General features: G+C 45.5%; 3 protein-coding genes across 5 annotated transcripts in view; 1 reads left to right on the top strand and 2 right to left on the bottom strand.

Annotated features, from left to right (window-relative positions):
- Positions 1 to 6,785, bottom strand: part of LOC143107926 (DENN domain-containing protein 2A) — a 31,922-nt gene extending 25,137 nt beyond the window's left edge. Inside the window, exon 1 of the mRNA XM_076271526.1 lies at positions 6,383 to 6,785. The gene's annotated coding sequence lies outside the window, so the exon portion shown is untranslated. The remainder of the gene's footprint in view (positions 1 to 6,382) is intronic.
- A 1,851-nt stretch (positions 6,786 to 8,636) lies between these two features.
- Positions 8,637 to 15,741, top strand: adck2 (aarF domain containing kinase 2). 2 transcript variants are annotated; one of them, XM_076271525.1, is made up of 9 exons: positions 8,637 to 8,944; positions 9,431 to 10,137; positions 10,223 to 10,369; positions 10,498 to 10,626; positions 10,762 to 10,857; positions 11,509 to 11,754; positions 13,442 to 13,570; positions 13,766 to 13,819; positions 14,373 to 15,741. In XM_076271525.1, the coding sequence occupies exons 2-9, from the start codon at positions 9,439 to 9,441 to the stop codon at positions 14,511 to 14,513; spliced, it is 1,641 nt and encodes a 546-aa protein (XP_076127640.1). In that variant the 5' UTR covers positions 8,637 to 8,944; positions 9,431 to 9,438; the 3' UTR covers positions 14,514 to 15,741. The 2 variants fall into 2 exon arrangements, with proteins under 2 accessions (XP_076127640.1, XP_076127639.1); XM_076271524.1 differs by having other exon boundaries at positions 8,637 to 10,137.
- Positions 15,742 to 16,098: 357 nt separating this feature from the next.
- srpk2 (SRSF protein kinase 2) overlaps positions 16,099 to 25,454 on the bottom strand; it is a 64,650-nt gene continuing 55,294 nt past the window's right edge. For both annotated transcript variants that reach the window (XM_076271522.1, XM_076271523.1), the window contains 6 exons: positions 25,356 to 25,454; positions 24,374 to 24,474; positions 23,350 to 23,457; positions 23,178 to 23,247; positions 21,122 to 21,214; positions 16,099 to 19,564 (listed from right to left, as the gene is read on the bottom strand). The exon at positions 25,356 to 25,454 is cut by the window's right edge and continues 1,038 nt beyond it. In XM_076271522.1, the coding sequence (XP_076127637.1) occupies positions 19,380 to 19,564; positions 21,122 to 21,214; positions 23,178 to 23,247; positions 23,350 to 23,457; positions 24,374 to 24,474; positions 25,356 to 25,454 (656 nt within the window). In that variant the 3' untranslated portion in view covers positions 16,099 to 19,379. The remainder of the gene's footprint in view (positions 19,565 to 21,121; positions 21,215 to 23,177; positions 23,248 to 23,349; positions 23,458 to 24,373; positions 24,475 to 25,355) is intronic.

Here is a 25,454-nt window from a genome sequence, read left to right as displayed (position 1 = left end):
GTCTGGGAGCTAGCAGGAATAATCCTCACTCTCCCATCTGGAGGGTATGATCACATTTCAGCAGCTCTCCTCTAAAGGGGCAGGGCCTGTTCCTTTACCTTCCCCAGAAAGCCCTGATACCCCCCTCTACTTTGCCCAGATCGACTCCTACGCTGGAGCCAACTCATCCTCCCAGTCTGCAACCAATTAACCCTCTGGCTGTTCGGCTTGCGCAGCATGCCAGCTAATCGAAAGCTGCGCTCTGACTCAAGCTGGAGCAAGAAGAAGCCATTTTCATTTAGCATGATGTTAGCACAAGGGGTAGTGCCTCAACTATTCCAAGCTGCTGACCAAGTAGTACAATGGATGCTAAAGCCAACCACTTTAGCTTTAAGCCTGCCATTGAATGTGGTGCAGTTAAGACTACTTTCTCCACTGGGCCTTTTTTTCAACAGATGCCTTTTGGAGAGGGTAAGCCGAGCTAGTCAAGAGCCCACAGGCCAAGAAGATTATGTTGTACAAAGGGCCATGTTCCATTCCTTTCTTTTTCTTCTGTTCGCCTCTCTTTTCTTCTTTTACAAGAGACTGCTGAGATGCAGTATATTCTGGTAACATCATACCATTCAGCCATATCATACCACGAGACATTAAACTTCTTTGTTATGAGCTCAGCCTTGTTGTCAATAGTTAATACAGAGTGTCATCAATTACTTCTATAAAAGTTTGTAATTGTTGAAACCATTCCCGACATGAGGTTCAGTTACAAAAAAGTCGATCCTGACACCAGAGACTTCTTACGTGAAAACGTGTCTGTGGCCGTGAGTCTGCTGAGTTGACGTTCTGCAACACCCTACAGTTTCCCTCCTCTACAGTTTCCCTCCTCTACAATGCTGAGGGGATGACAAGCCCGCTCTGCATTTCAGTAGGCATGGCAAGCCCGCTCTGCACTTCAGTAGGCATGGCAAGGAATGAAAGGTAAGGGTGACAGAAGGCTGGACAGCTCTACAGATTAGGCCACATATTTCCCTTTCAAAGCACATTACTAGTATAGAACCATGTTGTATACTATTCTACCATGAACCATGATGAGTTGAGTACAATTGTGTTTTTCTTACTTGTTTTCACGGTTATTAACAGTATTTGGTACCATCCAAACCAAACAAAGTGGCAAAATCTCTACTAATCTCTTCAACCTCCAGTAGACAACAGAATTCTATAAAGACTTTTCCATGCTGTAAATCACTCAAGCCAACCTCAGATTTACTTTATATTTGCTATAAGACTGTAGAGTGGGGCACCTGTCCTGGATTACAGCCAATACCTGACATAACACAGGCATAGCTACATACATACTTCTAAGACATCTATCATAAAGTTACGGTTTTAAAGCTGTATGCATAATACCAGAGTACTGTCACTACTAATGCACGTCCTCAGCTGATGATCAAATAAACTGAGAGGAAAACAAACCACTTTTTAAATCGGACTTTTGCTGATGCTTCATTTCTGGTCACGCTGGAGAGTGGCGTCGCTATTATTCGGCCGTTTCCTCAGTATCAGCAAGTTAGATCCAGTGGGGAAGCACACAGCAGGAAGTTCTTGGCATATATATCAGGACCACTAAAGGCACAGCCGGCCAGAGTTTAATATCAGGAACATAGGGTTTCCGTGACCATCCAGCGACTTGAGTAGCTCACACCTACTTTATTGTCTTCTTGCACAAGGAATAGGAATGGTTAGAGGTGTAGAGGAACATTATGTGCATAACTCAGGAAAAAGGCAGTTGTCTGGCCTAAAGGTACTTATGGTTTCCCACACATCCTTTTCTGAAAGGTCTGTTGATACAGTTTTTCTTACATGAGCAACATATTACCTTACTGTGATGATTTTGAGCACTAAGGTGCATAAAGGTTGCTCCCTTTATACATTGCCTCTAGAACTGTCTGCTGGAAAGTACAGTAACTGAAGCAACATGCATGTGGTGAAAATTAGACTCATTATGAGTTTAGGAGCCACAGTGTGCCGACTTCTTGGTTTCCTTCCAAAGCCTTTCACGCACACACTGAGTGACATAAACATAGCTAATCTCTTTTTTTTTTTTAAAGGAAGAGCCTTTAAAATGCCCCAAACTGGAGAGCCGTGTTCATGATGGCCATCTAGCCGAGGACACTCTCCTCCTGGCGCACGTGTAACTGCTCGTATGAGTTTGCACCTCTTGGCCCCAGCCTAAGAGATGACTCGGAGCCAAATCTAGAGTTCCCCTTCCTGTTTGCACTCCCGCTCCTGCCGTTTCTGCCTGAGAATTCCCATCAGTGCTCGCGATCCTGTCCCCGCACGCCTGTGCCGAGTGGATTTTTATAATTCCCCCAGCTATTCCCAGAGGAGCCCAATGAGGCGAGAGCTTGGGAAAAAGCTCACTTCCGGAGTCGGAGATCCAGGGAGCAACAGACAGTCTTCTCCTGCTTTCAGCTACCACATACTGTAGTCTCTCAAAAAGCCATGCTCAACCTCAACACTTAGCCTATAGTCAGTTAAAATAGTCAACTGAATCCCTCTAAGCCACAAGGGCAACAGAATGATAATTCTCTAGTCACATGCTGTCTCAATTTTTATGCCGTAAGATTGAAATAAATGCTCCGAGGGCAATTAGATACACCAACTACACCTCTTCTGTCTACAGTCATCGTCATTATGTTATTACAGCCGAGCCAAATACACAAAATGTTCATTCCATTCTTGTCCATAACTGCCACCCAGCAGTACACCTTTGCAATTGTAATTATACCACAGGGAAAGTTTTGACTTGACAGGATATGATTATGGATATGTCCTTGTGTTTGTAGATGAAATGGCTAACATTGCATCTGCTGGAATTAATCTCAACATTTTTAGGACATTCAATGCCTGTGGTGTGTTCTGACATTTTACCATTTTAATGGGAACAAAATGAAACCAACAAATAAGGACACTTGTAGCCTACTTGTTTTTATATGTTTTGTTATGCCTACTTGTTTTTATATGTTTTTGAGCAAAGAAATGCAAGGGAGTATTTACATGCCGAAACTAACTCCACAATTCTGTGGTCCTCATACATATTACATGTGCTTTATAAGCCTCATGGAGTTCAGTGGAACTTTTTCCACAGGCACCGTGAAGCCAGCTGAAATGACCAGTGGAGAGGCCAAACTGGACAGTGCACAGCCACATGTATAAGAAGAGCATGAAACAAAACACTGAGCAAACATCCAGCAGGAATTCCTTCAGAGTCCAATAGTCAGACATGAGGCCCTTAGACACAGCAGTGTGCACCTCTCTGTGGCAAGTGCAGCACTCAAGCATGTGGATGAGATGGTCTGATGACACCATGGTGGTGGGGGTGGGGGTAGAGGGACAGGAGAGGGGGGGGGGGGGTGCATCTGAGAATAATTTGCTCAGTACTGTTTACACCACAATCACTGTTCTCGATGAGCAACCCCGGTCCACTCTTTCCTACCATGTGCCTCAAAGTCTTAAAGTGGAATACCAAAGTGGAAAATGAAACAGTCTCTGCTGCTTTAAGTTACAAACCAATTTCTCCACAAAAGAATTCACCGCTACTGCTTGACCCGCCGCCTGAAGAAAGAGTTAGAGGTTGGCCAGACCAACAGCTTGCAAGCACAGACCTTCAAAGTGGAGGGGCTGATGTTAACGGGGGCACCGAGTGCATGTGTGTGTGTGTGAGAGAGAGAGAGAGAGTGGTGAGGGGGTGAAAACAACATCTGTGGTCCGCTCCCTAACCCAGCACACAAAGCACTAGAGCTCACGGAATCCTGGGCAACAAGAATTCCCTCACGCAAGCAGGGGTGCATTCTGATGCTGTCACCGTGGAAACTGTGGCGGCCTCGGCCATGTGTGGAAGGCTGGAGAGTGTAATGGCTGCTAAGGGCCCATAGGGAAGATCTCAGTCAAAAGGGCCCCTGGTGTTTTGAGCCAGCGGGGGACACAGTCCACACAGGCCCTGCTGTCACTGGCTTATCCCAAGACAGGAACAGCACGCATTTGCATCTGACTCTACTGTTAGTGCAAAACAATGAGGAGAGAGGAAGGAAGGGATAGATGCCCATGTTGCCATTCTATTATTTTCTTCATGTCCGACACACACACACACACACAGACACACACACACACACACACAACCAGTAAAGCAAATTAATGGTCCAGAAAAGTAGAAAGTATAGGCTAATTGTGTGTTTGGTCACAAAGTGGTATTGCAGTCCTATGAGAGTCACATCAAAAGAAACCAGAAACAGTTAATCCTATCAAACAGGCCAGTTTTCCTGCTTGAACAGTGTACAAGCGACCTAAACTCTGCAGTAACTCACTACACACCACTGGCTGGACACAACCAACTCCTGAAAGCTATCGCTTTATCAGACCATCTAAAACACCATTGGCATATCCATAGACTATCTGTATTTGAGCTCTTCACAACAGACTAGGATCCTGACCTAAAAAGATCCTGGTTCCTCAGATCCTGTTCCAGAAGTAATGTCCAACATAAGCACTTGCATCTGAGTAAAACAGACTGACTATAAAATGAAAGTCGTGTCAGACCACAGCTATCTGAACCATACACCCCTAATCCCCATCCACCTCAATTAGACCAAACCATTTCCAAACAGTCCATAGTGTTTTGGTCATCTTGTTGATCTACATGTAGGCGTACACTGTGCCATAAGACCTAGTAACAAACTTTTCCACAAAACACTGTGCATTATAACTCATGAGGAAATCCTGGCAAATATTAGAGCACATTAGGGAGCAGGAATTGTAAACTTTACATCATACATTCATAGCAAATGACAGAAGTGGGTCAGTCATTGAGGATCAAACTGTTTTCAGTGATTCATTGAGAATCTTTCTCTAACTCTTCTAATCAGGACTGAGCCAAGAGCTCTCAGAAACTGGTTAATTCCAGAACTTTAGAAATGTATGGCTGACAGTATATCATATCAGTCGAAAGACTGATGATCTTTTGTCTTGAATGATAACTACACACATCCATCAGTCATCATGTTGTGAAACCATGTGCTGGGGGGGCCAACAGCACTAATATTTTCTGACATTACATGTCAGAACATTAATCTTCTGAAAAACTCTCTCCATCCATCAACACTTCATACTATGCAAGTGAAACCTTAACCTTTAATGGAAGTTCACTGGATGCGAATCTCAGATGATATATTTGTTTGGAGAAGCCCATGGTGAAATGCGAGAGGCTGGACCCCCTGCCTGAGTTTGCTAAATCTTGGCACAAAGTCTGTAACAAATTGCAATACATTTCACTTGACTTCCCGGAAAGTTTTGCCATCAGCGCACTCTTTCTGATGAGCATGTGTTTTCGCACTGAGGACTCGTTCTGTTTCTCTCCAGGCCATGATGCCTCCAGGCATATTTTGCCAATCCTCTCATTCACACAGCATTTCTCTCTCTGTTGACATGGCTCATAGACGCATACACTTTGTACTGTGACCATCACCTTGAGTTGAACAATTCGAGCGCTCTTTTTAGACCACCTCACGCTGAATGTCATGCAAACCTGTTTTTGTTTTGTTTGTTTGTTTTTTGTTCCTTCTACTTCTTCACCCTTGTGTCCACACACAGTTTACATGCGGGTCCATGAAGCTTCAATGAAGGGAAGTCATTGTTCCGTTTGTAGAAATGGCCCACCTCACTCATCCAATTACCCACTTTTCTCCTTCTTCTCTTAGACCTCGCTGGAATGTGGTCATTTAGCACATACTTCGTTTGGGTCAGACATGGAGTTTGTTAGCGCACTCTGAGAGAGGAAGCCTCTCTGATGCTTGTGGTCTCGTGCCAGCCTGTACTGCTCAGTGATTGTTGTTTTTGTTTACAAGCTGCACTGTTAATGATTAAAGGGATGTGGCGGAACTCACTGGCCAGATGACTGGTATCCCATTAAAATACTTGGGAGAGAAGTCAGGGGGCTCTTGGATTGGAGAAACCCAGGCATCTTAAAATCCCAGAAACATCCTCAAGCACTCACACAAACACACACACACACACACACTCACTCTCTCTCTCTCGCGCTCTCTCTATCTCTCTCTCTCTCTCTCACACACACACAAACACACACACACACACACACACACACACACACACACACACACACACACACACACACACACACTCTCTCTCTCACACACAGACACACACACAAACTAAATGACTCACTCTAACTCATTCACTGGCAAACACCACAAAAGCACTGTCATTTAGAAGGATGCAGCATTGTCAGAAAAAGAACTCACTTATCAACCCCTTTGTACCGTGATCATCCAGTCAGAGATAATTTTCCACTAACACATATAAGAAACACAAAAACTATCTTCATTTCCTTTACCTTGCTATGGTGGATGAGCCCTCCAGAAGTGCCTTTCCACTGGACTTTCATTTTGTGAAATCTGACACTGGATATGGCAGCATCCACTTGCATTATATCCTTCAGGGTTCTCCCTCCTCCTCCTCCACGGATTCAGCACTCCTGCTGCTGGTTCTGTGGTCTCTCATGGAGCCCAGCCCTCCCTTTCCTCTCCCCCAGACCCACAAAGAACAGCACTCCCACTCACTCCAGGGAAAAAAAGAAACTTGCACTGAAAAGAGAAGAAAAAATGCTTTCTGCAAAAAAAACCTGCCCTCCTTAAAACTTCAGCTGAGAGTGTGTGCAACAGTTTCCCTTTTTCCCCTCTCTCTGTAACTCTTTCACCCTGTCGGTGTAGTTGTCCGTCTCTCTCTGTTTCTGTGCTGTTGACTCTCCACTCTCCCCCTTTCTCTCCGGAGTTTTCCCACCCCTCCCTCTCTCTCTCTCTCTCTCTCTCCTTCCCTCTTTTGCTCCCTCCTCCTCTCCTTTTCCATCATCGAAGTTACCCTGACCCCCTCCCCCCCTCCCTCCCTCAACCCCCGACCGCTGAACTAATCTGCAGCTGGCTGAGTGATTGGAGGCCCAGTTGCTGAGGCAACCGAGTGTCCTGCTCAAAGGAGGATCGGAGCAGGAAGGGGCAAAGCTGAGCGTAACAGAATACATAAATAGCGGCCTCCTCCGGGAGCCAATTAAAAACACCAGAGGGCTCTTCTCTCTTTTTTTTCTGGCCGGACTGGCAGCTCTTCCTGATCCCAACTTTATTTACTGGTCAGTCCCTTTAACCCCCCCCCACTCACCCACTTTGTGAGTGCTATGAACATGGAGGACGTCAGTATAACAAAATCATGAGGTTGATAATCTGCTTTTTTTTTACAGTTTACCTTTTTTCAAATCTGTTAAAGAGCTGCTCACTTTGTCTGTGGCATGTGAGAGAAGTGGCTTGAGAAGCTGAAGAAGGTTGGAATGACAAGACAGCAGTGTCTGGGATTTGAGATGGGAGATGGCTTCAAGTCAGCAAGGGAAAAGGGAGAGAGGGGAGGAAACCAGAGATCATGTTTCACAGAGATAAGGCTCATGGGTGCACTGACCTACTGAGAGAAACAAGACCCTCACCAGAGACTGCATGTCTGTTGCAGAATGTTGAGAGTTGTTGGAATTGTTAAAACTTATTTTGGAAGTGATTCTTCATTCATTAATTCTTCAGTAGGCTAGGCCTATTTGCCTTGTAGAAAGTAAAAATGCTTGTGTAGAAATGATAGAAGACAATCACAAACATCGCATCGTGAAGCTGACATCCTACCTTTTGTTGTGCAGAAGAGTTTAGGACAAGGGCCTGTGTTGGGGAACTTGGGCGGGACTGGGTCTGGAACATCTGTTCAGCGTATCTCCTACCTTTTGTGTTGGTAGTGCCCTGCTGTCACAGCTGTGATTTCAGTGAATGACAGCATGAGAGCACGAGACCCATGTGCAATGAAGTGGATCACGAGCTATCAAGCCTGTCCTTAGCCTAACATCTGAACTGAAAGCAAAAAAAGACTATAGCCCAGTGTTTCCCAAACTTTTTTTCTGGGGACCCACTTTTTAAAAATGACAGACCATCGCGACCCATTTCACTTCAGATCTAACATGCAACATGCATGCAACCACCAATATTTAATTTATTAGACAACATAAATTGTGCTGGCGACCCAAATAAAATCTCCTGCGACCCACCTGTGGGTCGCGACCCAGTCTTTGGGAAACACTGCTAGCCTACCTACAAGGATCCAAAAAGCACTCCAAACATGGCAGGCAGTCATGCATTTTCTTGTGGCTCTCTATCAAGTCGTTTGAAGATTGAAAGAGAAAAAAACGTAGAATTTATTAGGCTTCAATTCAATTTCAGTTCTATTGTCTAATCTAATGCAGTCAAAATAATGTCTGCAACCCTCTTAGCGTTTAGTTCTAAAAATCATCAAACTTTGAGTAGAACTTTTTGACGGCCCGATTGTTTGTCTCCCCCTGCAGGTTACTTTCCAACCCAGTCGATGATAATGCTCAAGTTATTTATGTCCAATTGTTGAATATATAAATATATCAACGGAACTTAATATACAACAATAATTGAATATAAATGTGATAATAGTCGAGTCGTAAAATAGCCTAGCCTAGGTCCACCGTTTCTCTTCGCTCCGAGCGGAACCATCAACACAGATCCTACCGACTGTACGGAATGTTTCTTGCCAACAACCCGGAAGTTGGTGATGGATTTTCTTAACAAAAATGAATGAATACGATGCAAAATGTTGTGTTGTCCTTATAGAGTAATAAGCAATGTTGACATGGAATGGTACGTGTATTTAGGGATCTTTTGAAAGTGTACGCAAACATGACATGAGTTTAGACCTTCTGCTGTTTTATCAGCTAATATTAACGATTGAGATCGTGGCTGTCGATACAGTGCTAAACTTCAGCTGCCTAATGTTGCATGATGACCTCTTTTACTCAAGACAATCATAGCTAATTTAGGCAAACTGCAGTGCCGACCGAAGAGGACAAAGTCTGGTCAGTATAAAAGGCACAGACTAAACAATATATTCGTAGGGGTTACCCGTGATGTTCATCATACTTTGAACTCCATTGCTTACGCAGTTAATTAAATGGGGACTAATGTTCGTTTCCTACGACAATGATAGGCTGATCTCTGGACTTACACAAACGCTAAAGATTACATTGTTTGGCATTGTACAGTAGCCTATAACTAGCTGCAAATACTGTAAATGTAATGCATTCGTCTGTGTTTACGTTCAGGAATGATAAGTGTAACGTTATAGATATCTTTATTTTTAGCAACATCATTTAGTTAAATAAAGCCCACAATGGCAGCTCTAACTGCAAGAAGCTGCTTTCAAAACTTTAGATGCTCCATCCGTCAGTTAGGGCTTTTCCCAGCAGCTCGCCTGGTCCCTCATGGAGCTCGGCTAGGCGAGTCCAGAGCTGCTCATCTGTTGACCAGAGTGCCTAAGACTGCATTGTTATGCTGGGTCGCAGGGCGATGTATGTACACTGCAGCAAGCTGCCAGGAGGCCTTGCTGCCACAGCCTAAAGCGGAGAAGAAGGCCATCGCTAAAGTGCAGGTTCACAAGCTGGTGTTCGTCCTGCGCCTTACTCTGCGAGCTGTGGTTCTCCTGGTCAAATTTGGCCCACTGCTTCTGCTCTTCCCACTGAGTCTGGTGTCAGAGCGATGGGCCTCCTGCTGGTTGGATGCCTTGCTCTGGGTCACCGAGACCTCCGGACCCACCTTCATCAAACTGGGCCAGTGGGCCAGCACGCGCCGGGACATCTTCTCACAGGCCTTCTGTGACCGCTTCAGCAGACTGCACGTCCACGTCCGTCCCCACGCCTGGACACACACCAAGCTCTGCCTGAAGAGGGCGTTTGGCGAGCACTGGAGGCAGCTCTTTGTGTTCGATAGCAAGGAGCCAGTCGGATCTGGTTGTATTGCGCAGGTGTACCAGGCCAAGGCCAGAGTTGAAGCTGTGGAGGACCCAGACTTCCAGCAGCTGGTGGAGGATCTGGAGAGAGACGATCTGCTGGAAGCCTGGGAGATCCCTGGGCTTCGTAGGACTCTAACTTCACTGCAGGGAATAGTAACGGGTGAAGAGGAACAACAAGCTCATCAAACTGGTCTAGAAAAAACAAGTGAATTTACTAGAGAAGGTCCAGGAAAAGAACATCTGATACCTGTTGCTATAAAGGTAGGTGCACACTCTGATTGCATGCTAGTTCAGGTGTGTTGCAGATTCGTTGAAATTCTGAGACCTTGCTTCTGTTCTAAAATAGGTACTTCATCCCGGGATCAGAAGACAGGTAGAGATAGACTTGCTGCTCATGAAGGCAGGGAGCTGGCTGCTTAATTGTCTACCCGGAGTCAAGTGGCTTAGCTTGCCTGGAATTGTGGAAGAGTTTGAGAATCTCATGACCAAACAGGTAACAGTGTTAAAGCAAAGATTCTGGAATACTTTAGCCTTAATCATCTCTGGCTAAAGTCTATTTGTGTCAAGTGAGTGTAATGTGTCTCCCAGTATTTCCCCTTCTCTTTGCACGTTGTCCTTCAGATAGATCTACGTTATGAAGCAAAGAATATCGAGAAGTTCCGGGAGAATTTCCGCGATGTGCATTATGTCAAGTTCCCCATCCCCCTGAGACCATTCGTCACAAGGACGGTGCTGGTGGAGACCTACGAGGTGACTGATGACCCCTCAAGTTCATATCACTCCTCTCACTTCTGTAGTGTCATCTCATTTGTATTAATGAGCTATGCCCCTGTACTACAAATCACTTACCACTTGTATAACGGTAATGTGTATTTTTTTTTCCAGAAGAGTGAACCAATCTCCAGGTATCTCCAGGGAGATGTCCCTATGGAGGTAAAGCAGAGAATAGCAAGGATGGGAGTGGACACGCTGCTAAAGATGGTAAGACCGTCTACTGGAAACATTGGGTCTAATACGACTTTTTTATTATTGACTGTTATTATTGGCTGTGCCATTTCATACGGCATATCGTATATTGTGATCATTCCACTATATCGGAATCATTTTTCATATCGCAATATTGATAATATACTCGTGTCATCATGTTTTGCATAGTATTGTGTGCAAGTTGCATGTTTATCTATATGCAAAAAGGTGTCCATGTTTTTTTTTTGTAGAGTTGCGAGCACAATTTATTTTAGTTTTTAACAAAATGCAACTGTTAAAATGTATTGCAGTATGTGTTAACTATATATTATTTGAAGATTTTATGACATTGTCTCATATCATATATCAGCATTTCTCCTCTGCGTTTTCTTTTTAAGTATATTTTTTTTGCATTTTGCCTTTATTTGTATAGGACAGTAAAGATTGACAGGAAGTGAGTGGGAGAGATGGGGTGGGATCGTTATATGACTCGGGTCGGATTCAAACCTGCGTTCCCGTGGGCATACATGGTATGGGCGCTGTAGCCTGTTGCCCCACAGCAGCAATAGTCACCCACCCCCACTTTCACTAAAGTTGTCCTTGTGAGAATTAAGTACATCGTGTTGCTGTTGTGGTCTGTAGAGTGACCACTGGGTGTGTTGGCAGGTGTTTGTGGATAACTTTGTCCACGGGGACCTGCACCCAGGGAACATCCTGGTGCAGTGGAACCAGAGCGGCTCGGCACAGGACAAGGCCACGCTGACGGACCTGTGGGACATGGTGGTGGTGAGCGTCCGGCCCGCCCCTCCCCCGCTGCAGCTGGTGCTGCTGGACGCCGGCATCGTGGCGCACCTCAGCGAGGGCGACCTGAGGAACTTCCGGGCTGTCTTCACCGCAGTCGTGCTCCGGCAGGTAAAACAGGTGCACGTATGCCAAGTGTCTCCTCGGTCTTGTGCAAGATACTGTAGATGCTGTTGTGCAGTAGAGAGATCTTGACCAGAGTCAAGGTGGAGTCAATCTGGTGAGTTGGTGAGTTGTTTTTAGAAGAAAATTACATGAAATACAGTCATCATGAAGTAATCTAAAGGACTGTTACATGCACAATTATACAGTATGGCAATTCCACGGAAAATTGACTTTTTGTCACATGCATAACGCCAGTGAAATGCCTTGGCATTTGTATGATGTGAATGATAACATTCATTTTTTGTGCATTTTTTCTCATGTACATTCTTCAGCCTAAAATAGCAAATGCTCAAATTTCATGTAATCATTCACATCATACCATACCATCACATTTTATTGGCGTTATGGATGTTACAAAAAACATAATTTTCCATGGAATTGCCCAGTACCTGTTACAAAAGTAATCATACATGGCACAGGGTTCCCACGCGTCATGGAATTTCTGGAAAGTCAGGTAATTTGATCACTTTTGGGGCAAAGTCATGGAATATCAGGGAATTTTGTTGTAGCGGTTTAACATTTACTTACCACAATACATTAATACAAATGTTTCCACAGAGAATTGGTCTATATCTGGTTATTAGCTTTACTGCTTGCTTGAGTTGCTCAAGTAGTTTATTCATCTCCCGCTCTAAAAAAGTAAAAGATTCTTGAACTCTATGTGGCTGCTCTGAAATCATTGTTCGGTATATTGTACCATTCATTATATAGTAAGTCATGGAAACTCAGGTTTTTTGTCAGGGAAAATCAGGAAAAAGTCATGAAATTGTACAATTTTACTTAGAGTGTGAACCCTGAAGCCATTCTTTCCATCTGATTTTGAATACAGCGCTTCAATTTTCACCAACCAATGTGGAATTATTTGAAATGAGTAGCCAGCAGAAACTTTGTTATGCTGCACTGACCTCATTCAGACGTTTACTGCGTAAGTTGGTTTAGTGGTCAGGAGGAATCTTAGACTCTAGACTCATTCTTCCTTGTACCTAGTGGTCCATGGCAAAGCCTCACAAAGCAGTTTGACATTAGGATGACCATTTCGGAATACAACATTCTTTGAATGATGTCAAGCTTTCCAAGCCATAGGGCTAATCAAAGAGCCTCTCTATTCATAGCTCATGGTTTGAGGTAGGGATGTCCCATTTCTGAGGTGGCAACATTCTGTACAATAAGAAAAAAGTGTTAAATTGTGGCATAACACAGAAGTCCATGTCTGGGGATTAACAGAATGTTTTGAAAAGTGTTTTGAAGTCTTGATCATGATTGCTGATGTTTCTCAACCTATTAAATCTGAAAGATTACCAGTACCTTCTTTTCCCACTATGAACTCTTCTGAGAGTACCTCCTGTCCTAGTACTACTAACAACTGGACACACTTAATTTAGCACTTACCACTACCTTCTTCATTATCCTGACTATCCTTCAAAAGAGGATAACACCGACAATGTTTAATTATATCAACAAATTAAAAAAAAACACAGCCAATTCCAGATGGTCCAGAACCTCAGTCTGGCATTTGCTGCATCCTAGATTATTCCAGTGTCTTGTCGTTTGTGGTTTTGCTGTTAAGAATGTAGAGTTCATGAAAAGCTCGTCCATGTGTCTGTTGTGAGAGGGACTATGCTGTCTCCACTAGGGCGAGAGAGTGGCAGAGTTGATCCTGCACCATGCCAGAGCCAACGAGTGCCAGGATGTACCGCGCTTCAAACGAGAAATGGCCCAGCTGGTGGACCAAGCCCTGAGTGACACCCTCTCTCTTGGGAAGGTACCTACAGCATATAAACAGACATCCATCCTGCTTTATCTCATCTGTTGAACTATGTTTGGACATGGTTTACTTCATCTGCACAAGTCTGCACGACTGCCCTTATCAAAGTACAAAATGATCAATGTCATGTGCCTCCTCATTTATAAACCATATGCACACTTCAACAGCAACATGTTATGTGTCCATCCATAGGTCCAGGTGGCGGAGTTGCTTTCCCGTGTGTTCGGGTTGCTCATCCATCACAAGGTAGGAACAGCTCACGGCTTCCCTGTCACCCTTGTGTAGCACTAAGTCAAAACACAGACAGGTCTCTGAGAAGGCCATTACCTGTGTCGTAGCGCCATGGTCTGCTTCATGATTTATCAGCAGTGCTGCTGCTGTTTCCTCAGACCAAGTTAAGCTGTTGCCATTTTGTACATGGAAAAATGGAGTCCAAAGAGAGTGCTCTAAAGGTCTGCCTGATTGCATGCCACACTAGATGTTTATTTTCCCATTCTTTACTTTAATCAACTGATCTGGCTGAATGTTGTTTTTAGAGCAGACTCTGGTTGATCATGTTTACATTTTTCTTAAAATGCTGGTCACTGAAATAAGTTTAGCAAGGTGTGTGTAGTTCAGCATTTTGTCTGTTTGTGTCGTCTGGACTGTTCAGTTCAACTCAGCCGTTTCTGGCTAATTATAGTTTTGTCAAGGGGTTCCACAGAGTTGAAACTTGAGATATTGATCATACAAACATTTCCATCTCTCAAGTCACATGTACCTGTTGCTAAGCAACTTAAGGCCTGTTGTCGTCCGGCAGGTGAAGCTGGAGAGCAACTTTGCCTCCATCGTCTTTGCCATCATGGTGCTGGAGGGGCTTGGCCGGTCGCTGGACCCCAATCTGGACATCCTGGAGATCGCCAAGCCTCTGCTGCTCAAGAACTGTGCTTCCCTCCTCTAGCAGCTGCAACGTCCCCTGCCAACGCTGCGTTTCACCATCATCAACACGTGACCTCATGCCACCAGGGAACAGATCCAGCTGGGACAACTGGAGGAAAATGCTGTCAGGAGTTAAAGGTTAATGATGCACTGGGCAACTTGATGTGCAATGTTAGTGGTAGATATCAACACATCTTGTCCAGCTAATGGACATTTGTCGTTGCCAGAAATGAATTAGTAGTGCTGGCTGCTCATAGTGTCTGTAATGGCGTTGCCCAAAAAAGGGCCCAGTGTGTCATGAACCCAAACCTACACAGAACTGTCAATGGGGTGCTGCCCGCCTCCCATCCCATGCCCTGCTCTATTCGTCGGAGAAACCCGCCTCCCATCCCATGCCCTGCTCTATTGGTCGGAGAAACCCGCCTCTCATCCCATGCCCTGCCCTATTGGTCGGAGAAACCCGCCTCTCATCCCATGCCCTGCTCTATTGGTTGGAGAAACCCGCCTCTCATCCCATGCCCTGCTCTATTGGTCGGAGAAACCCGCCTCCCATCCCATGCCCTGCTCTATTGGTCGGAGAAACCCGCCTCTCATCCCATGCCCTGCTCTATTGGTCGGAGAAACCCGCCTCCTATCCCATGCCCTGCTCTATTGGTCTGAGAGACCCTCCTCTCAAGTGAAATGAAACAAGCTGTGAACTCTTAATATTCTCTGTGTGCTAAGATTCCTGCCAGTGTCCGGTCTCTGGCATTGCAATGGATCCAAAAACACACAAATTGGGCTGCATCTCTTTTCCATTCAGTGGAGAGTGTCCAAAGCTCTTCACACCCAATGTTCACACCTGGGTAGCCAAGCATGGCAGTTAATCCCTGTTGTAATTCTCCTCAAATTACAGTTTACAGTTCAGACTGTCTGATGAGGTGAGGTTACATCACTCACTCTCTGTTTCAGAGATAATTGGGCATATAATAGCCTTAGTCTTTATGGTTGTTCTTTCCACTAATTCAAAGCAATTACTCTGTCCTAAAATGTTATAATTCCTTTGACTGACAAGTTATCTCAGGTTATGATCAGACTCCAATGTAATTCCAATTGTACAGTTCTGTTACAGGCTGACACTAATGATTTGTGTAATGCAAAGGTTCATCCACTTTCAACAAGACATATCCATCATTTTAGATACATAGCTCAATAAAATGGACTGTAAATGATTGAAAACGATTAAAAATGCCTTTTGGTTTCTTGTCATATTTTGTACCCTCAGTCCTGAAGAGCTGTACCGTCCTGTTTACACCATCATGTGATTGCTTGTGCTCATCAGTTCTCAAAGATAATTCAGTATTCTGATGGCAGTATGCCAAGAACACATTCTGTGCTCTTATAATCTAAGACAGAAAATGACTCATTAAATATGAATCCTATTAATGAAGACAGCATTGCTTATCACACTTGTTTACGGAATCTTGCTATTATTGTTATTCTTTGAAAGATACGGGCTCCCTATGAAAGCCTTTGCTCCTTAGCTGTCATAAACGTACTGGGTAAAGCCTTAATCACAAAACATCAAAAGCTCCCATTAACACCGGGCATCCATTAATTTACAATTTTATTAAATCTGTCAATGAAAAACACAGACAAGAAGAGACGCAATTCTGTCAAATGTCAGGAAGAACAGTCAGCATGGCTGAAAGAGTGAGATCAAGAGCTTTTGGTGCAAAAAATTCATCATCATTACTATTATTGCAAAAATGTTTGATCAATTTCATCACCATCCCACACGTCCAAACAGAGCAGTACTGTTCCTGTATGAGAGGGGGCCGAGGTGACAACCAAGTGAAAAAAACTAATAATAATAATAGTACTAATAATAATGATAATCATAATAAGAATAATTACAAAAGAAATAAAAACATCTCTAACAGACAAAAACACAATTCAGTCACTGTCACAACACCAGAGAAATTCTTTGTTTATTTTTTTTTTCGACTGTTTAAATGAATTAAATATCGCTTTTTAAAAATATTTTTTCACCATCTACTTTATACTCATTTATTTATTGCGAAAAAATAGGCAACTGGACAAATGGTGGTGGTGGTGGTTATGGTCTGAGAGGCAACACAGTGGAAGAGTGATGAGATGGGGTCGGCATTTTCACTGAGCGCTGCAGTGTGCATTGCCCTCGTCGGCCACAAGGGGGGGTGGGGGAGCACAGTTTCCCATTTCCACCAGCCTCTCTGGCTGGCTGCAGGCGCCCTACTGGCACCGGCCAGGTCCGCTGAGGCCAGCGCCGTTGGTCTCTCAAATACAGCCCTCCTCCTCCTCCTCCTCCTCCTCCTTTTGTAATCGCCATTTGCTATTCGTCACTGCTGGCATCGGTCCAATGATCCATCACCGGGGGTCGAGCGGAATCTCTGGAGTCCTGTACAATGGTCATTTTCCCTGAACGAAAAAAACAAGCAAACAAACAAAAACAGAAAAACGCTACCAACGCAAGTGCAATCTCCGCTGGGCCAAAAGCTTCCCCCCCCCCCCTGCCTCTGGACAGAGTTCAGGAACGGGAGGGACTCCAGGGAGGGAAGAAGCAAGGGAGAGGGGAGGTGCTGGGCCGGTAATGGTGGGGGCAGGATCTGAGAACTCATCGTGCTGGAGGAGATGCATCACTGGGGCTGACAGGATTGAGAGGAATGTAAGGAGAGAGAGAGAGAGGGTGTAGGAGACAGGGATGGGTGGAGAGAGAGAGAGGGTGTAGGAGACAGGGATGGGTGGAGAGAGAGAGAGGGTGTAGGAGACAGGGATGGGTGGAGAGAGAGAGAGGGTGTAGGAGACAGGGATGGGTGGAGAGAGCGAGAGAGAGGGTGTAGGAGGCAGGGATGGGTGGAGAGAGAGAGAGGGTGTAGGAGACAGGGATGGGTGGAGAGAGAGAGAGAGAGGGTGTAGGAGGCAGGGATGGGTGGAGAGAGAGAGAGAGAGGGTGTAGCAGGCAGGGATGGGTGGAGAGAGAGAGAGGGTGTAGGAGACAGGGATGGGTGGAGAGAGCGAGAGAGAGGGTGTAGGAGGCAGGGATGGGTGGAGAGAGAGAGAGGGTGTAGGAGGCAGGGATGGGTGGAGGCCGGGGTGCCTTTACAGAGGATACCTGGAAAAGCGTGCGGTGGCTTCCACCTCCCTGGCCAGAGAGAGAGAGAAAGCAAACAAATATGGGAAAGGAAAACAAAAACAATCGAACAAAACGGTTCAAAACTCGAAACAAACAAAATGTCAAATTCACATCTGAACACACCGTGTCAGTCCCCAGTCATCCATGCCACGCTTTCCCAGCGCCACAACGAGGAAAAGAAACGTCTCTTAAGACCGAGCGATCCAAACCAGTCTTGCTTTCTCTTTGTTTAGATTCCTTTTTTTTTGGGGGGGGGGGGGGGGGCAGGCTGGGGTTGTTTGTTGTTTGTTTTTGTATTGTGGTTATCCACCCCCCCAATCCATGTGCACTGCAGGAGCTGGGTCATGCAGCTTGGCGCAGGTCTCCGGGGATTCAGGGAAAGGGGCTCGTATGGTATTTTTTCTTTTTTTTTTTGGGTGAGGGGAGCTTGGACAGGGTTTCAGGGGAATGGGACTCAGGGATGTAAACAGTTCAGCGGCAGGGCTTTCCGTCCTCAACTTGGGGTCCGTAGCTCAGCTTAAGAGCTAGTCAGGGTTGTGGGACAGGAGAGCACCCCAAAAACAGAGAGAGAGAGAGAGAAAGCGAGCATGAGAAAGACTGACCGAGAGAGACCAGGAAGGAGAGGTGAGCCCGAAACAGAACTGTGAACCGGTGCAGGCAGACCGTCGGGGGTCAAGAAGCGTGGACGTTGTGAACGTTGTGTGTGGCAGTTATGTATAGACCGGTACCCACATGAACGCACCCTCGTCCGTTTCGTCCGCTGCCACATCCTTGAGTGCAGGAGGTGGACATGACGAGAGCTAGTTCATGCCGAGTCGCGTGTGAGAGAAGGCAGGTTGTTGAGGCTCAGTGTTAGCTACACCACTTCAGCCTGGGGAGGGGGGTAGTCTTTTGACAAGACGGCAGGCAAGGACATTCAGGAGAGCTCAGCCAAAGGCACAGCTTTTTACGCCTCCCCAGAGAAGGACAACCACAAATCCCTCAGAAGTATCAAGAGATCCTGTACGGTAGGAGCTCCATGTATGTTATCATGCACGTTTTCAGTTCCGTATGTGATGGCATCAGAAGTTAAGTCACACGTCCACAGCTCTGCATCTACAAACACTGTAACCTGGATCTACTGTATGGTAAACGTTACATTTTACCAATAGTAATTTCAATAGCAAAGTTAGTTACAATATCAAGTGTTAGCTAGATACTAAGAGGTTCCTATAAACATCTGAAGAGCGACAGAAGTCCACCATTTCCTTTGTAAGACTTGGTTTAGTCTACATGAGACGGTGATGTACAGTACTGTAGGTAAGTGAATGTGAAAGGAATGTTGGAATGCCATGTTAATGGAACAGTAAATGCTTCGGGTAGGAGACGCCGTCTGCTTGACGTGTGTCCCAATTTCCGACATGCAATGGGAATGTGTTCAAGAACTGGGAATGTGTTAAAAGCCTGTGTGAGGCATGTGTGTGTGTGTGTGTGTGTGAGTGAGTGTGTTTGTTGTCTTTTTCTCTCTCACTCGCACATGTAAAGCGTCCTGGCCCACCTCCTCTCTCCAGTGCATCCATTTCCACTCCTCTATTCCTCCCACTTTCTCTCTCTCTCTTTCTCCTCTCTTCCTCTTTTTTCTTGCTCTCTCTCTTTCTCATGGTGCTTCCCTCGCTCCAGTCTGTATGGAGACAGCACAGTCCTGGAGGCTGCTGCTGCTGCCGCTGTGAGGGTCGGGGTTCGGGGGTAGCGCTGCTACGAGCTGAGCCAGGGGTGGTTGAGGCACTCCCCGGCCGACGCCCTCTTCTCTGGCACCATCTCCAGCATGGGCAGCAGGAAGTGCGTGAAGTGGCCCGCGTCCTCTACCGACCAGCCGTACTTCTCCACCAGCACGTCGAACAGCGACCACGGCTTCAGCTTGGTGATGTGTCTCAGCTCGCCTGCAGGGGGCACCAAAGAAGCAGACAAACGCAGAAGGGGAGAGAGGAGGAGACAAAAGGTGATTTTTTTTTCCCCCACAAATATTTCCCCAAGAAATGTGTATAGACATCAAACCGAATGTGATTGGGAAACACAATGGCGCTTTTCAAATCTGTGTACCCCATGCTACTGTTCCAGAACCAACTCATTAGTTATCACTATCCATTAAGGAATAGCTGAGAATTAACGGCAAGCCTGATTCTAGATCAGCAGCAGGAAGCACCGTGAGACAGCCCCCACAGACAGACACCCTCCCGGTGGGATGTGGAGGTGGATGAATCACTCGCTAGAGCAAGACTCTGCAGCAGTCTAATATTTACTGGCAGTGCGGTTCAAAGGCGCGCCCCTAATGAAGTCTTCATAACTACAGTCATTAGCGCAGCCCAACTTTGAAATGGGAATACATTGTTCCCTCTCTTCCTCCCGAGGAGTCGTGGAGGAAAACAAACTCCACCATCAGTGTCACTAACATGGGAAAATGAGACGCAAAGCCTCTAAAAGGAGGGTTGCACAAAGACTTCACTTCATATTATAGGGTTTTAATGATTGTGTTTGGATCAAAACCACTGTGTCTCTGACAAACAAGCAATGTGGATGGTAGAGAGAAGGAGATATACGACAGCAACGGCAGCAGTAGGATGGAAAAGAGAAGACCTGTTCAGTCTGGTTACCTTGGTTACCTGAGCCTGATGAGGGGTGACATCCTGTCACAGAGATACAGAGACTAACCAGAGGGGGGGTGGAATTGCATGCGGGTGCACATACACACACGCAAAAACACACACACACACACACATCTCTTTCTCTCTCTCTCTCAAACACACACACATCTCTCTCTCTCTCTCTCTCTCTTTCTCTCTCTCACAAACACACACACAGTCTTTCACACAATAGAAACTAATTGCTGTATAAGCCCAGAAGTGGAGAGCCAGGTTTGTTGTATCAAAAGGTGTTAAGCGGAAGTCTTCATACAATAGTGGAAAACAAGAAACAGAATGAAAGAATGAAAGAACCTGTAACACTCTCCCATGATTTGAGGAGCGTTTGTGTTTGTGTTTGTGTGGGTGGATTGTGTTTGTGTGGGTGGATTATGTTTGTGTGGGTGTTTGTGTTTGTGTTTGTGTGGGTGTTTGTGTTTGTGTTTGTGTTTGTGTGGGTGTTTGTGTTTGTGTTTGTGTTTGTGTGGGTGTTTGTGTTTGTGTTTGTGTGGGTGTTTGTGTTTGTGTTTGTGTTTGTGTTTGTGTGGGTGTTTGTGTTTGTGTTTGTGTTTGTGTTTGTGTTTGTGTGGGTGTTTGTGTTTGTGTTTGTGTTTGTGTTTGTGTGGGTGTTTGTGTTTGTGTTTGTGTTTGTGTGGGTGTTTGTGTTTGTGTTTGTGTTTGTGTTTGTGTGGGTGGATTGTGTTTGTGTTTGTGTTTGTGTTTGTGTGGGTGGATTGTGTTTGTGTTTGTGTTTGTGTTTGTGTTTGTGTGGGTGGATTGTGGCTGCTGTGGCCTCCGTGAAAGCCACTGTGTTGTTACCTTTCTTGGAGAAGAACTCGCGGCTGTATTTCCCGGCAGCAATCACCTTACGTGGGACCTTCCCCAGAAGCTCCATGATCAGAGCGATGTGATCTGACCCCCGTGGCACCCACGACACATACACACGATTCACACACATACATGCATACATACACACACACATTCACACACACATACATACACACGGACACAAACATACAGCAGAACAGGTACACCTACATCAGTACAGCATGCACACAAACACATAGGGACTGGTTGGGACCACTGACTACCTGGCCACTGCACACCGGAACAGACCGACTGGGTCTTGGTCAAATCATTACAAATGTCCACTCCTGGTTAGTCACTAACAATGGCCTTGAATTAAATGACTTTTGAAATGATACTTTCCTGTATCTTTGTGCCCCATACAACTGGGACTTGGTCCTATTCTGGGCCAACAAAGTGAACGTTGCTAAAGGTTTGCTTATACTGCTGGTCTGTTCTGCGGTCGGTTCTGCCTGTCTGTGGGTGTGCAGGTGGACATTTTTAGCCTGTTGGTGGCCCCGCCAGCCTTTTCCCCAGCGCTAGCTACCTCTTCGGTTGAAGAACTCGCGGGAATATTTTCCAGAGAGTGCAAAGTGTCGTGGGATACAGCCCAGCAGCTCAATGATGTGGGCTATATGGTCTACAGAGGAGAAGGAGGACACAGGAGCAGAAACAAGGGAACGGCCAAGGTAGGAGGGGATCAGGAATAGCCAAAGGGTGGACCAACCAGAGAGGAAGGAGGGATGGATGGAGGGAGGGAGGGAAATTAAATAAGGAGGCAAAGGGAGGGGAAGAATATTAAGGATCAACAAGGTTGGTGGAGGGGTGGGGAACGAGGGAGGACAGAAAAGGAGAGAAAGAGAGAATGTGTTAGTGAAGCCCCATTACGGGGTAGAAACAGTCTCAGAAGTGGAGAGATGAGAGGAGCTTCTGAAGTCCATTACCCTCAGGGCTGGATTGAACCAGCCTGTTAGCGCAGTGGGAAAGGTCAGAGGTGAGCCAGCCCAATGTCAGAGCTTCTGATTGGTCCTGTTCTTATGCACTTCACCAATAAAAGCACTGACATTACAGACATCTTAATGATTTCTTTACCTTCAATAAGTCATAGGAAATTGTATCGGTGTTACGTACAGTCTACCCCTAGTGGAGCGGAGTTCAATAAGTCATACCCTTTGAATATTACATTTGTGAGCAATGGGTGTCTCATTTATTAATGTCAGTGCAGCATATCAGTGACCAATACACAAATGTTAAAGTTTAAAAGCAGATGTGTGCACCATAATGTAACTATAATAAAAGTCTTAAATGGGGGGCACTTTATGAAATGTGAGAGGATGACCAAAGGAAAAGCTTAGGGAGATGAAAGCTATGAGTCAACTGAAAGAGTATATGAGAGAGAGAGAGAGAGAGAGAGAGAGAGAGAGAGAGAGAGAGGGAGGGAGGAAGTGAGTGAGTGTGTGACATAGAGGGTCTGGAGAAGAGAGGGAGACAATTGAGAAGAAGTGAGCTGGTGAATCACACAAGCAGCTCACAGAGAGAGACAAGTGGTCAGATGTGGCTGAGAGGGAGTTAAGGGCTTTGCCCAGTGGACAGAGTGGGGAGATGGGGCAGACACAGGGAGGAGGGTGAGCAGCAGGGTTAATGTTGATGATCCGGCAGCATGGAAATATGGCTGAGTGGAACAGGAAGGAAATGGCAAACTACAAAACATGTTTTGTAAACAAAACATGGCTTTAAAAATCAAATATAGATGAAGAATGTTTAGATGCGGAGCAACTGGTGTTGCAGACTACTGGGGCTGCTAACAATATTTACAGATGCACATTCAGTTATAGCTCTTTCTAGTACAGTATAAGTATAAAGTGTACACATTGGAAAATTCTGGCAAATATTTTTCAAAGATCATCACTGTTGCATAAACAACCCACATTTATGGGCACAACCTTTCTGTTTGGAACAATACTGTGTAGGGTATGTGGCATGTCATGTGTGTGTGGGTGTGTGTGTGTGTGTAAGAGTAGAGACTCACCCTCATCACGGGAGTAGTCCTCCCCTGAGTGCGGCTCAAACAAGTAGTCTCCAGTGGCCAGCTCAAAAGCCTGCAAGAGAGGCAGGATAGAGGACAGACAGCATGAGAACCATGATTGGCCAACTTCAGTGACTGGCACAGAAATGGTCCAATAGGAGGCTTGTATTCTCACCATGCAGGCCGTGCTCCAGATGTCTGCCGGAGTGCTGTAGCCGGCCCCAATCAGCACCTCGATAGAGCGGTACTGCCGTGTCTGGATGTCCTCGGTGAAGTGCTTGTGCTGGGGGAGGGAGACAGGACAGGAGATGGGCCTCGTTACCATGGGTCAGGAATACACACACACACACACACACACACTTATACAACTTTATACTGTACACAGGCACATTCAATAGACACAATGTTTATTAATACCATAGAAAAATAGCTGTGTGCTTATGGTACTCAAATACAGTATTATGCAATGTAATGCATATAATATATTTATGTTATTTACATCATTCACTCTTTCTCTCATTCACTCTTTCTCTCCCTCCCTCTCTCTCACACAACCACCGCCCCAACACACACACACACACACATTTCAATTCTTTATTTGGATTAGAAGATAAGCATATATCATGGCATAATCCAAATTTGATAGAAAGAAAACAGCAGCCAATATCCCAGTCCATTATGCACATTAGGGGTGAAGGTGGCACCTACGCCTCCATATGTAGAGGCTACCAATTACTGCTGATACAGAGCAATATCTTGTCAGTTTCTTGGCCTTGTTCTTATGTAGTCCACAGATCTGCAGGCCTCGTACACACATCTTGTGCACATGGCTTAAACTACCAAAAATGAGGGCAATTATTTTACAGATGTAGCCAGAGTTATTGAAAACATTGTACCATGGTTGATATTTTAACAGTTTTGAAGCATAGCATAGATGTCCATGTAAGCATCGAAAGAGCAACCAATTGCTCAATATTATTGTTTGGTTTTGTTTATGTAAAGCACATTGAATGACCTCTGTGTATGAAATGCGCTATATAAATAAACTTGACTTGACTTGACTTGACTTGACTTGACTTGACTTGACAATTTCTATTATTGTAACGGCTTTGGTGTGTTCATTAATTACAACTATGTCAGGTGCACACACACACACACACACACACACTCCAACCACTTCCTTCCAGTCTCTCCCTTACCACCCAGCAGGCGTTGCCCAGGTCAGCGATCTTGACTCTGAGGATGTCGGCGTTGCGCGGGTCCAGTGGATTCACCAGCAGGTCAGCTGCTCGAATTTTAGCTGCCAAAGCCAAAGGGTACACACTTACTGAGGGTCAGATGGTCCAGTTGCCACTTCATTACGCCATAATGACATCAAGTCATAATGACCTCTGCTTTAGGACTACATTTCCCACAAGGCATTGCATTACAATAAATGAACAACAGTGAATCCAGTGTTTTGGTGAAACTGAGCCATGCACAGATCATTCTAGGGCCACACAATGCATTCTCCCAAGCCCACGTCAAGCAAATGTAGTGTGGCAGCTGCCTGTCATATGAGCAATTAGCAGCTGTCACATCAGCTGACAAAAAATGACTCTCCTTTCCAGTAACATTTTTTTCCCTTTCTATTCCCTCCATAGTCTCTTCTCTTGGCTCTGCATCACACAAACCCATTCTAGTCACACATCCAACTAATTCCTTGTCGGTTTGTCCGCTCTGAAACCTAAGCCCTTCTGTAGCTGCTCCAAGTGCATGCCAATGGACCCCACCACCACTGACTCCTCCACGCCCACCAATGCTGCATCACGCGGGCAACTGAAAGATTCCAGATGAGAAAAGCCCTACAGAGACTATTCAGCCCCACATCTCATGCAATGCCAGCTGACATATATAAATGTTGCAATATTATTGCAGATAAATGGCATACATCCTCCCATCCATTTAAACCAAAACATGTTTGTGAAGATGCGACAGATCATTCTTGTTTGTGTACTGGTATTCTGGTTGTCAAAGACTGCCTGGCCCAAAGCAGACCTGACATAAAATGGGGGTGACCACACCGTAGTGTTCCATATAAATACATGTTACACTATGTCCGCTGTATCCATATATCCTGGGTCAGTATGCCTATGGTGGTGTAGGAGTGCGTTTGCGCGGGGGAGAGCCCCTGGGCCGTACCTTTGGGCGTGTCTCCGGTGCTGGAGGAGGAGACGGTGCGGCTGCGGTCTCCGCTGGGGCTGAAGGTGCCCTGCTGCTGCGGGCCGTGCGGGCGGTCAG

This window comes from Alosa pseudoharengus, unplaced genomic scaffold (assembly GCF_046254945.1).
Source record: "Alosa pseudoharengus isolate Yale_2024_CS ecotype anadromous, Long Island Sound unplaced genomic scaffold, YU_APseudo_1.1 YU_APseudo_1.1_scf_10, whole genome shotgun sequence".
Lineage (NCBI taxonomy): Eukaryota > Metazoa > Chordata > Actinopteri > Clupeiformes > Clupeidae > Alosa > Alosa pseudoharengus.
This window is presented reverse-complemented; position numbering and strand designations above follow the sequence as displayed.

Coding starts and splice junctions, on each gene's coding strand:
- adck2 (XM_076271524.1), top strand. CDS start 9,259: ATGGCAGCTCTAACTGCAAGAAGCTGCTTTCAAAACTTTAGATGCTCC. Junction 10,858..11,508: donor TGGACACGCTGCTAAAGATG/GTAAGACCGTCT, acceptor GTGTGTTGGCAG/GTGTTTGTGGATAACTTTGT. Junction 13,820..14,372: donor GGTTGCTCATCCATCACAAG/GTAGGAACAGCT, acceptor GTCGTCCGGCAG/GTGAAGCTGGAGAGCAACTT.